The sequence below is a fragment of the Aspergillus nidulans genome, chromosome VI, assembly GCF_000011425.1.
Source record: "Aspergillus nidulans FGSC A4 chromosome VI".
In the NCBI taxonomy this organism is placed as follows: domain Eukaryota; kingdom Fungi; phylum Ascomycota; class Eurotiomycetes; order Eurotiales; family Aspergillaceae; genus Aspergillus; species Aspergillus nidulans.
Window position 1 is genome coordinate 2,315,863 of NC_066262.1, and position 12,459 is coordinate 2,328,321.

At 52.0% G+C, this 12,459-nt stretch overlaps 3 protein-coding genes across 3 annotated transcripts, besides 1 other annotated feature; 2 read left to right on the forward strand and 1 right to left on the reverse strand.

Annotated features, from left to right (window-relative positions):
- Nucleotides 1-12,459: part of a sequence feature (contig 1.51 915..1114266(-1)) that runs on past both edges of the window.
- On the forward strand, nt 244-2,730 carry ANIA_02927 (serine/threonine/tyrosine protein kinase MPS1; the record flags this gene model as incomplete). Its single annotated transcript, XM_655439.1, has 1 exon — nt 244-2,730. The coding sequence occupies one exon, from the start codon at nt 244-246 to the stop codon at nt 2,728-2,730; it is 2,487 nt and encodes an 828-aa protein (XP_660531.1).
- ANIA_02926 (rRNA-processing protein NSA2) lies at nt 4,216-5,464 on the forward strand (the record flags this gene model as incomplete). The annotated part of the gene is made up of 5 exons (XM_655438.2): nt 4,216-4,218; nt 4,282-4,292; nt 4,346-4,849; nt 4,900-5,214; nt 5,267-5,464. The coding sequence occupies 5 exons, from the start codon at nt 4,216-4,218 to the stop codon at nt 5,280-5,282; spliced, it is 849 nt and encodes a 282-aa protein (XP_660530.1). The 3' UTR covers nt 5,283-5,464.
- On the reverse strand, nt 6,980-11,688 carry pex6 (AAA family ATPase peroxin 6; the record flags this gene model as incomplete). Its single annotated transcript, XM_655437.2, has 3 exons — nt 6,980-7,585; nt 7,639-11,365; nt 11,499-11,688. 3 exons carry the CDS (start codon nt 11,686-11,688, stop codon nt 7,072-7,074), a joined length of 4,431 nt encoding a protein of 1,476 aa, XP_660529.2. The 3' UTR covers nt 6,980-7,071.

Sequence of the window (12,459 nt, forward strand, 5' to 3'; positions counted from 1 at the left end):
CTCAAAAATGCTTTGTTTACATCATACGATTGCCCCTCGCAACCATCACGTGTGGGGCTAGTCCCAACCAGGACACGGGAGGACTTTCCCGACCAAGTTCCCAGCCTCTCGAGTAATTCTGTTTACAATCGACTATACAGACAACAATAACACAACAAGCAACCGCAGCTGCGACTGCGACTGCCGTTCCGGGAATTGCGACGGATGCAGCCCAATGCGTCTGGTGGCTGCTCATGAACGACAATGGCCTCCCCGAATTCTCTCTCTACCGCCCATGCGACAGCTTTGCATCAACAACAATACCGACAGATGTCCCGCGCCTCCTCTGTCTCTCGCTCTGGGTCCAGGCGCTCTTCACCTGAGGTCCACAATTCTGTTGCTCTCCGAAGCAACGCTGCATCAATATCAAAGCAATACTCTGCCGGCGACAGCTCCGATGACGAAGTACCGGAGCCGAAATTCAGCGCGTCTGTCAAGGCTCTTCTCGACGAGGACGACGGAAATGCTTCACCCCGTCTGCGGACCAGGGGCCTAAACGAATACCGGCCGAATTTGCGTGTAGGATCAGCTGCGTCCAGCAATGAGAGACGATCCCGAACCACTTCGCCGCTGGATCAATCGAACGGAAGCCCCGCCCCACGCGTTGTTCGCATAGGATCTGTCCTCGGCAGTGGCTCAAAATTGCGAAGAGAAGGATCGCATCTAACTAGTGGGGAAAATGCGGAGGTGGAAGCAGAGGCAAAACATTATTCAAGTGATTTCATCACCCCAGGTCCTAGGACACGCAGTGTTCGGATCAGTACGTCGCGTACTCACACACGATCTCCCACATCCGCATCACCGTCTGGAAGGCGATCGGCTAGCCGGAGCCCTCTTCACGAAGAAGGAAGCGCAGATCGCCCTGAAGAAGAAGGGAAGTCCAGATATGATGACTACGCGCCGATCATTGGAACGTCATCCGTGCTTCGTTCACGCAACCCAGAAGACATTGGCATTCAGAGTTCCTTGCGTGTGAAAAGAGTCGGCAGGTTGACGGGCACATTTCTCAACGGGCCCGCCAGACGCGGTGTGCTGAGACGCCAGAGTGAGGAGGATCAATCACCAAGCTATCTCTCCGACTCTAAGGAAGCCGAAGGCGGTGATAACAATGACTATAATTACAAAAGTGCGAGGGCCTCGTCTCCCAAAGTATCATGGGCAGATCCCGAGCAACCACAGAAGACTACAGACTATCGCCGCATTTCGTCCGGTGACGGGCCATTCTCAAGGTCCTCTTCGCCGAAGTCATATGTGTCACACTCCAAATCCACCCCGGGATCATCTTCTGATGCCTCCTCAAAACCTTCAAGCTCGAAAGAGCCTATATTTAAAGTACCTCCTCCCCCGACATTACCATCCACCCGTGACCAAGAGAATGAACCTCCACCAACGTTTAAGCGAACCAAGCCACAGGGATTCGATTTTCTAGACAAACCGGAGAAACTTTCGGTGGTTTACGGCGATGACAAGAAGGACCAAGAGCTTCCAGCAGGGACATCGCCAAGGAAGATACTTTCTAATCGGAGTAACAACACACCTCATCGACCCGCGCCCCCTCCTCCTAAGATGTCCGTGTTAGAAACCGCCACTGCCACGGGAGGAGCAGCTACGGCATCTCAGTCGCGCAAAAAGCGTAGCCAAGTTTCGATTAATCACAAGCCATTCACCCGCTTGGATTGCATCGGTCGTGGAGGTAGCTCGCGAGTTTACCGTGTAATGGCAGAGAACTATAAGATCTTTGCTCTAAAGCGTGTAAATTTAGAGGATGTCGATCCGACGACCTTGGCTGGCTACAAGGGGGAGATTGATCTTCTTAAGAAACTGGAAAACGTTGACCGTGTGGTTCGCTTGTTTGACTGGGAATTGAACTCGGACAAGCGCACTCTCAGCGTGCTCATGGAGATTGGCGAGTCGGACCTGGAAAAGGTTCTGACGTATAAACTGAATGCTGAGGATGCCACTTTTGATATCAACTTCACCCGGTTCTACTGGAAGGAGATGCTGGAATGTGTCCAGGCGGTTCATGAATACAATGTCGTCCATTCCGACTTAAAACCCGCCAATTTCCTTCTCGTCCAAGGGAGACTAAAACTGATCGATTTTGGAATTGCCAACGCCATCCAAGACAATACTGTCAATGTACACCGCGAGCAGCAGGTTGGGACTCCAAACTATATGTCCCCTGAAGCGCTGGTTGACTCAAATGCCTCTCTGGGTTTACCAGCAAGTGTTGGCAAGATGATGAAGCTTGGCAAACCGAGTGATGTATGGAGTCTGGGCTGTATACTGTACAAGATGGTCTACGGGCAGCCTCCTTTTGCAAAGATTGCCAAGTACTACGAGCGCATCATGGCAATTCCGAATCCGAAAGTGAAGATTGATTTTCCAGCTTTCGGGGTCGGCGGCATCCAGGTGCCTCCAGGACTCATACGGACTCTGAAAGGGTGTCTGCAACGAGATCAGACACTGCGACCGACTATCAGCGACCTCTTGGGTCAACGGGACCCATTCCTGTACCCCGACGCACAGCTTGAGGGCGCCGTCCCCATCACCCAGGATGTCCTGGGCAGAATTTTGGTTAACGTTGTGAACCATTGCAGAGTCCGCGGCGTGCCCAACGACGAAGAACTGGCTGCCTGGCCAGCTGGCTTTTTTGCAAAGATAAAAGCAGCTTTGGAAGAGAATCCCTAAACCATGGACTAGCCATTCCATTTGTTCTGTTCTTTTTTGGTTTTCTTTAACTCCGTGATGACTTGACTATGACCGACTTGACCCGATCGACTTGAATTTCTTTTGTACACAGTTGGCTTACTATCGATCTTCTTCTCTTTCTTTGCTTTCGTTTACTATTCCGTTTTGAATAGGGCTGGTGTTGTGGTGTTGGTATTGCATGCAGCTTGGATGCTGTCAGCGTGGAGTTTGATTATATTGGATACATAATGACTCTCTTACCTTCGTGTACATATTATTATGGCTTACATCGGCCAGAATCGAATTTCAACTACATGCTCTGTGTCCTAGTCTAACTGAAGTGGTATGCTGATAATAGAAGCGGGTGTGCAAGCAATGATAGAGAAATATATAAACCACTATGCACAGCTCAGAGTACATTGCTGACAGCGAGGGAAGCGCCGTGACCATCAGGAAAATCAGTCGAATAAGTCTGAGCATAACGTATGTGAACATCGAAACATCCCATTGAAATATAAATACAGTACAATCCACAAGCTAAACTTCCATATCTGTACACACCGATGGAACCATTTTCTCATGCCTTATCCTCCTCAACAACAATTTCCCCCTCTCTCTTCAATTCCTCCACAGACTTGATCTTTACCTCCATAACCCTCAACAGTGTATACCGATGCTTACTCGTAATGCGCTGCACATGCCTCCGTCTCCTCTTCGTCTTCTCCTTTACCCGCAACGGCTCTGAGTCGACACCCATAACTCTAACGCGGCATTCAAACAGCCTCTCATCAACGTAAGGTGCGCCTTTCAGCGTGAAGTCGCGGGATCCCAGCACAGAGGCACGATTGAAGCGGAGAACGTCGCCCGGCTGCACGTTCGGCATGAGGAAGGGCAGGCGCAGATGGTCGCCTTCTGTTATCAGGTACGGGCGATCATGAAGGTGTGCGGTGATATAGTGCGGTTTTTGGCTCGTCAGGAGCGGGAGCGTCTCGAGGAGGGATTTTGTCACCGTGAGGGGAGTGTCGAAAGTTGGGGGGATAGGTTGCTTTGGGGGGGGGACATCGGCGCGTGTGGTTGGAGTCTTGTTAGGGATGAAAGTTTGTTGCACAACTGGGGAGGAGGATTGTGCTCGTGGCGAAGCGCTGAGTGGTTCTTCGGGGTGAGATGGTGCTTTTGTCGTTGCTTGGTGCAGGCAGGCCCGGAAGGTGGTGGTTCTGAGCGATGGGCGAGTGGCTTGCTCGAGAGGAAGGGCAAAAGCCCTCGCAAGCGCAGAGCGGGAGAGCATTTCGAAAAGAGCAATGTGCTGCCTCCAATTGTGTCTGGTGGTTTGGCTGAATTAACGGTTTCTGGAGCTGCGGCCGAAGGTCGAGAAATTCGACCGAGATAACAAGTCACGTGTTAGATTATCGCTCGAAACTTTTTTGATTGCCGCTTCCAGAGCAACCACCACTTCATCAAACTATCAACCCTGTATATTCTGTCATCATGGTATGTTGTTTTCTGCTCAATACAATTATGCTGGAGTGTGCTTGCTAACTGACTCAAAAACAGCCCCAGAACGAGTTCGTCTTATCTCCAGCCTCATCCATATCTGTCCCACCTAACATCCCACCAGGTATATCGAGCGCTGGACAAAGCAGCACGGTAAGCGCTTGGACCACGACGAGCGAGTCCGCAAGCGTGAAGCCCGTCAATCCCATCAGCAGTCCAAGGATGCGCAGAACCTCCGCGGTTTGAGGGCCAAGCTGTACCAGCAGAAGCGCCATGCCGAGAAGATCCAGATGAGGAAGCGCATCAAGGCGCAGGAGGAGAAGAACGTCAAGTCATCCGCGCCCAGCGAGCCCTCCAAGACGCCCCTCCCGCAATACTTGCTTGACCGCTCCGAGGCTACGAATGCGAAGGCTCTGTCCAGCGCTATTAAGGACAAGCGGGCGGAGAAGGCGGCCAAGTTCGCCGTGCCCCTGCCTAAGGTTAAGGGTATTAGTGAGGAGGAGATGTTCAAGGTTGTCAATACCGGGAAGAAGACGCATAAGAAGTCGTGGAAGCGGATGATAACGAAGCCGACATTTGTTGGAAACGACTTTACGCGGAGACCTGTGAAATATGAGCGCTTCATCCGGTAGGTTGCGATCTGGCGTTTCTGAACGAGGAAATGCTAACCTACTTTAGTCCTATGGGTCTGCGATACAAGAAGGCCAACGTTACACAGTATGTTCTTTCCCTAGCGACCATTGGGGTCTATCTGGGCTTCACTGACAAGTTCTCTTGCAGCCCCGAAATGGCCGTCACCGTCCAGCTACCCATCCTATCCGTCAAGAAGAACCCTCAGAACCCGCTCTATACTCAGCTCGGTGTTCTCACTAAGGGAACTGTTATTGAGGTCAACGTATCTGAACTCGGTATTGTCACGGCTGGAGGAAAGGTTGCCTGGGGTAAATACGCCCAGATCACGAACACGCCTGAAAATGACGGCTGTGTTAATGCGTATGTTCCTCGTCTCTCGATATTCTCTTAACGCGACTGATCACCATGACAGTGTCCTCCTCGTCTGATCACCTTGCTGCCAGAGAAAGACAGTGTCTGTCTATCTTCCTTCGTGATACCATTCGTGTCCTAGACTTCAGCTCTTTTTCTTACATTTATTACGTTCACGGACGGCGTTTTTGGCGTCACACTGTCATCTCGATTGTGTTCTAAGAAAAGTATATCAAATGATATTTACCTCGGTCAATGCATATCCTACTTCTCGTGGTGGGCTCTGTTCAGCAGGACATGAGCAGCACACATGCTATCATTATCTGCTCCAAACCTTATCCATGGCCCATGCTTCGCATCTGTGCTCTCGTTCAAACGTAACCGCTCCATGTGAAAGGACTAGCGCCGCGGCTTGGTCAAGTCAAAGTGTCAGGGCGAAACCCCTGGACAAGCTTCCCATGGCACTCATCTTCCTTCTTCTGGTGTCATCTCTCGGATATATTGGTAACAATACCTGTTCTCGGCGATAGGAGGCCTTCCATGCTTACCTGTGCATCGGAAAATCTCGTCTTCGATAAACGATCGATTCAGGTATTCATGATAAACGCTACAATGAGTGTCAATGAGTTATACCTAGCCATTGATCTCCTGGCTTCTGTAACAAATCGATAAGCATAAGTACAAGCACCGAGTCCTATAACAGTTCAATATCTTGATATGTACATATGAGGGCTATTTGAGGCCTGTTTGTTGTAGGTTCGGCTCACCAGCGAATATAATCCTGGTAGCACAAACATGGTGCCTGTGTTATCATTTACAAAGTCCATGGTCGTGATTATGATACCTCCCCCTCATTAGTAATATTGTGCTTGGTTAAATCTTGCGAACACTGTCACTAATCCTACGTTGGTAAAAGGATATATTTTATTAAACCCTGGCGCAGAGAATCGTCATCACAGGCTTTTCGGTAAACATAAGCGCATAGCTGTAGTGACACTAAACAAGACGAGTACAACAAGCATAGATGCCCAACCATTACTCACTGTTTATAAAAGCACTGGATCTTTCGTAATGGGACAACACTTAAGTATTCTCGGGATTTCCAATAGCACGGAACGGGGAAGCCGAGAATGTAAGCTTATGCCTATGATTCAAACTTTTACTATAAATTTTATCAACTGGCACTAGTGGTCCAGCGGTAGGATTTTCGCCTTCCAAGGTCACATGACATGCAAGCGAAAGGCTCGGGTTCGACTCCCGGCTGGTGCATTTTTCTTTTTCACCCCTCTGCGTTGGTTTCTTTTTGGCGAGACCCCTGCTTGAATAGGGAGGAGGGGTTCTGCAGATAATCCTACCTTGCTATGTACCAGTTGAAGTGCACAGAAGCCAACCTAGTGGGGATAGAAGCGGAAGCAAGTACATATATGACCCGGCTATACGTCAACATCAGGTTGTACAACTGCAACATGAGATAGAATAGATTGCCTGTGCTGGGGGAGAAAATGAGCTTTAATGAATCGTTGTCCTGGAAGAGGCGAACCATATGCTCTATGTATTGGCTCAAACCCTCGTAAATCAGGGTGACTCCCCGTCCTAGGACTTCTGTAGTTGAGGAGTCGATTGGCGTCAAAGATCGCATGTATGTCACCCCGAAGCCAACCCAATCCACGGTTAAGAAAGCCTATAGGGCCATATGGCCGCTTCAACCATGGCCAGTGATCATTCTCAATATTAGGTTTTCGACAGTATCACGATTTAAACAGCGGCTCAGATGCACAGTATATAGACATATTATAGAACACGGCCTATACATCCACGTGAACAAGAGTAATATATACAACGGAAGTTTCAGTGCAACCACTGAACTTAGTCAACATCCTCACCGTCGGCATCCGTCTTTGCCAAATGATCCGTCCTTACGATATAATCATTATCGTCATCATCATCATCTCCATCACTATTGACACCACCTCGAGCGCCCGAGCCCATCAAAGGCCCATCAAGGGAAGAGTCCGAGTCGGCGTTGCCATTCGCGGCAGAAACAGACTTGCTCTTCAAGGATGACTTCCCGCCAGAAGTGGCAGCTTTGCCCTTGCCTCTACTGCTGCTTACAGACTGCCCGCTGACACTCCGCATGCTGCCATATGCTGGCTGTTTCCCTTTCCCTTTGCCTGTGCCGGTAGGAGAGAGTGGTTGGTCGCCGCCATTTGTGACAGGGTCTCCGATGTAGCCATTTATATCGTGTCCAAGTTTGAGGGCCTCAATTGCGTCGCCGATTGTGTTCGGCGTGGGTGCTGGATTGGCGTCCTGTTTCTGTTTGTCCTTGTCGGTAGATTCGAACATTTGGCGGATGCGTTCGAAGTGCTCCAATTCTTTGGCGCTGTAGGAATCGTTAGTGCTGACTGGCAAAAGTGTGTTTTCAGTGGAACATACCTGACGCTAGGAACAAGCTCGCTCTGCGCCGCGACAAAATCTTCCTCGGTGACCATCACGGCAACATCATCAGGAGTGGAAAGATGGTCGAAGAAGTACGCTGTGCTGACCGGACCGCCTGGGAGTTGCTTAATCTTTTCATCTACTGCTGTAGCTTTGCGTGTGATTGCCTTGAGCATGGCATCGGAGCAAAGGGCATAGAGATCGGCACCAGTATATGTAAGAGGTAACCGTTCGGAGACGCGGGCGAGCGAGAGGTCCGGAGCGAGAGCAAACTTTCTCGTCAAAGCTTCGAGGATGGTGGCTTGCTTCTCATGAGTATCAGAAACTCCAAGGTACAGCATCTTGTCGAAACGGCCGGGACGAAGAAGGGCCGTGTCGAGAAGGTCAGGTCGGTTGGTGGCACCAATGACAAACACGCCGCCGCTGTTCTCCTCTCCGCCGTTCATACCGTCGAGCTCTGCAAGAAGCTGACTGACGATTCGATCCATGACACCGCCACTGTCGCCTTGATTACCTCGTTTAGGAGCAACAGAGTCGAGTTCATCGAAGAAGACAACACAAGGGCGTGCATCGCGCGCCCGCTGGAAAACGCGTCGGACATTCGCCTCAGATTCACCAATGTACATGTTGAGCAGTTCCGGCCCCTTGACAGAGAAGAAGTTCAAGGAGAATTCCGTGGCGATGGCCTTGGCGAGAAGGGTTTTTCCAGTGCCAGGAGGACCGTAGAACAAGATACCACTCCTCTTCTTCATGCCCTTTGCAAACAGTTCGGGCCGCTCCAAAGGTAACTGAATGGTCTCAACTAGAGCATCCTTGACGTTCGTCAATCCGCCAACGTCTTCCCAGCTGACATTAGGAATCTTTGGAGCGCCAATAGAGTCAGCAAAGTTCTTCCTCGCCGCGTCTACAGCGGCATCAAAATCCGCCTTGGTAACTCCTCGCACTGCCTCTCCCCCAGCAAGGAGGACGTCCCGGACAGTAATCTTGGAGGTGGGCGATTGTTTGCTCGCGGATTCAGCAAGCTTCTCCAATCGAGTGGACCGCGCAACCGAGGCGCGCTCGACGACATCCACTAGGTCTCCAGCAACAAGAGCCGCCGTTTTGAGGGCGACCGTGCCTAGATCGACGTCTGGTGCCAGTTTGATACTGCGCTCGGAGACGGCGTTCCGCAGTATGCCCTCTCGCTCTTTCTCTTCGGGAGCGGTAAGCTCGAACTCATGCGTAAACATGCTCCGGATAGCCTCAGGGATCTGCTCCACGTCCGTGGTGGTGGCAATAATAACCCTAGCGTCAGCCAGGATCTCAGTCATGGCAGAGACTATTCGGTCCGCAGTCAAAACCTCAATATGCTTGATTAGAAGAGCCGTGCAGTCAGCACCGCAATGGAAGGCCCGCTCCGCTCTAGCTTTAAGATAAGCCTCGGTCTTGACATCGCCACCGTTGGCACCGCCTTCGGTCAGGATGTCGTAGGCATCGATAGGGAAGGTATGAAGCCCAATTTCTGCGCACGCCCGAGTCGCCAAACTGGCCTTGCCGATATGCCGTTGTTGCGATCTCAAAAGGATAACCACCGGCTTCATTCCAAGCTGAATCGCGCGGGAGCTCGTAGCTACAGCCATAAGGTCCCGGACGCGTTGCTGAATAGGCGAGACGAATGGTTGCGGCACCTCGGTAACGACACCATGTATCGTTTGCGTGTCGACTACTGGCTTTGGGATAGATTTAGTCCCGAGCCAGTATTCCCAGCCGTTGTTGAGCGTGTTCGGAATACGGCTGACGTCGCTGCCAGCCTGGACCATCCGCGTAGTTGCTGAATCTATAACAGCAACACCTCCCCAATCGAATTCGCCAAAGTCATCCTGATCCTCGGGCAAGCTAGGAATGACTTGACCGACACGGAACCAAGCAACGCCGATTTTCTTCGGCCCAGCTCGGTTAGTGTCAAGCCCAGGCCCTAGTTTGGTTGTAATGTCATCGTCCTGACCATCGGCACCAGTCCCCGCAAAAACAGCCCTACCGAGGGTTTCATCGATGCTGATTCCAAGTAGATCGCCACTTTTTAGGAGTCGCCGCTTCGACTCGAAATACTGTTTTAGGGCCGAAAAGAGGGCTGGTTGCAACGCACGATCCATTGAAACCGGCGTGCTGACCTTTAGCAAGGTCACCTCCTTCGCCACAGGGGGGCTGCGAGCTGCCGTTTTCATCTGATGCAAAACACCGGACTTGGGAACCCCGATGCCACCGAGACTCATTGGAGATATACGGAGGTATCTTGGATTATCCATATTATTGAGCAGTAATGGTGGTACAAAGACTGACGGTGTCATGCGCACACCAGGCCGTTGGGAAAAGCTTAAACGCCTATCACCAGATTGCTTGATCGAATAGCGAGGCTTGGCAGAGGGAAGCCCAGGCAGACCGTAAATCTTGACTGCGCGCCAATCGCCCTCTCCGTATTGTTCATTAAAGCTTCCGAGATTAATAGAGGAGAAAATGTTTGCTTGCGGCTCTTCGGACGCCTCAATGCGAACCCAGTCCCCGGAAAAGCAGCCGATCTTGGCTAATGTGCTGATGTCCACAAAGACTACGGCCTCCACATCGTCATCGTCCCTTGGCTTCGGGTAGAGGAGTTCGTTCGGGACCCTACGCAGCAAGCCCTCTGCTTTGAACACCTTCCCGCCGCCCTGCCGGCCAGGACGGAGAGTGGAGGAAGTGAGGTTCGACACCATCGACCCAGGAGTATGGATCCCATCCATGCGTCGAGCGCGAGGCGTAGCAGAAGTCATCCCAGACATGACACCTGTGGCCGGCTGCGGTAGCTCGGGTGCACTAAGCGAAATCATGTCATCCAGCGAGTCGTCTGACGTATCGCTCGTGTTCCCGCCGGATCCTTCAGTTTCGGATTCTTCCGCGTTGGATGTGCTCTCCATCTCGGTGCTGTCATCAACCGGTTTATCCTCAGCAGCCGAGTAGAACTGCTCGTTGGAAGTGTCGTCTGCCTCGTCCTCGGCCACTTGTTTGAGGAAGCCGGACGCTGGCCGCAAGCTTCGCTGGGCGCGATTGCCGTGTGGGCGTGCCTGAATGAGTACGATCTTGGTGGTGGGCAGCAGGAGGCCTTGCGAGACCGGTTCACAGAAGGAAATTAGGGCTGGAGGCGCTGGAGCATAGGTGATCGGATGCGGCGGTAGAGGGAGCGGCAGCGAATCGCCGGTATGCACCACCCGCTGCGTCCCCAGCGCCTCGCGCACCGCGGCTGTGAGCCTTCCTTCTACCTCGGCGGCAGCCTTCTTTGAGTATTTTTTGGATTCTGCCCCCTTCCCCTTCGCCCAGAGCCCATTGGGCCCGTTCATGTTAGACGTGAATCCTCCTCCAAATCTGCTCTGGACATCATCATGATTGCGCAGAAGATCCCGCTCCACGGTCACGTAGATTGTATCCAACGGCAAAGGAACAACGTCCATAACGCGGATCTCAATCAACCGTAGTGTATGCGGAGACTGCCGGGTGGGGTCGAGCTTGCTCAAAGCACGGACAAACGGCTGCAGGGAATCAGCAGAGTCGGGGAATATGATTGTCGACTTAGGCAGCGGCGATTCATTTGAGCGACCGGCCGACTGCGGCCGAACTGGCACAATAGTCCACGTCAAAGCCTCAACGGAACTCGGGCCGGGCAAGTATGGAGAAATCGCGATATAACGTATACCGGAGTCATCTTGAAAGTCATCTACATCATGAGATAATTAGCACAACCCACAACCGCACCGCCGCACCGCCGCACCACCACACAACCCACGACCACACAACTAGTCAACTGCACACCCGCACACCTGCTCAGGATATCCCGCAGTCGCACTCACCAGTTGGATCTGGGGGCTGGAAGAGGTCGTTGGCCAGATCGTCTGAGACGACGCCAACACTGCCGCGCAAACGGTGATCTAGCGAGAGACGCGCAGAGAGTGCCGTTTTGTTCCGTAGCCGCTTCCGAGCGAAGTTTCTTCTTCGGCGTATGGACTGATCGGAGCTGAACTCGTGTCGTTCGAGGTCCATAATGGGGAGCGGAGTCGGACGAGGGGTGTGAGCGGAGTACGGGGAAGAGATAGCGAGAGAGGGGAGAAAGAGAGGAACCGGACAGGGACAGGGGGTATCGATCAGCAGAACATTGGCTCAGCAAGTAGACAACCACATCAGCAATTCAAGTGATAATTGAGGATTCAAATACGCCCTGAAGGTTAATTTGAAGTTTGGATGCGGGAAAATGAGTAGAAGATGGAGAAAGTCCGGGGTGACCTTACTACCAGCACTGACTCGGCACCGCCCGCCGTTCTGCCTTCACGTTCCCGAGCCGAGGTTTAATCCTCGCTCCAGGTCACGCTCACGCTCACGCTCTCACATTGCTCTCTCCACCAGCGATCCTCAACTGCAAACCAGCGAGACTCAGCATCAAACAGCTTCCACAATGCCGTCCCATCTATATTGCATATTGAACCATGGTATTCAATGGCACAATACCTGGCTCAAAGGTTAATGCATTCAATTCGTGCCCCAAAGCCAATAGAGACGCCTTTCCTTGTGATTGCCGATTGAGAAGCAGGAATACAGATCTGCCGGTACGAGTTCCTGATTTAGCAGTACGAGTCACTTATTCAAGTGGTTCTGCATCGACAGCAGTCTGATCTCCCGTCGCTTTAGATCGTTCTGGGGCAGATCTGGAACGTCCGTTATCGGCCTGGTGGGCGGCTGCGAATGGCTGAAAAGGGCCCGAGCCAGCACCTCCAGCCTTGATAAAACTGTATTCCGGGCGGGCACGGGAAGGGACCG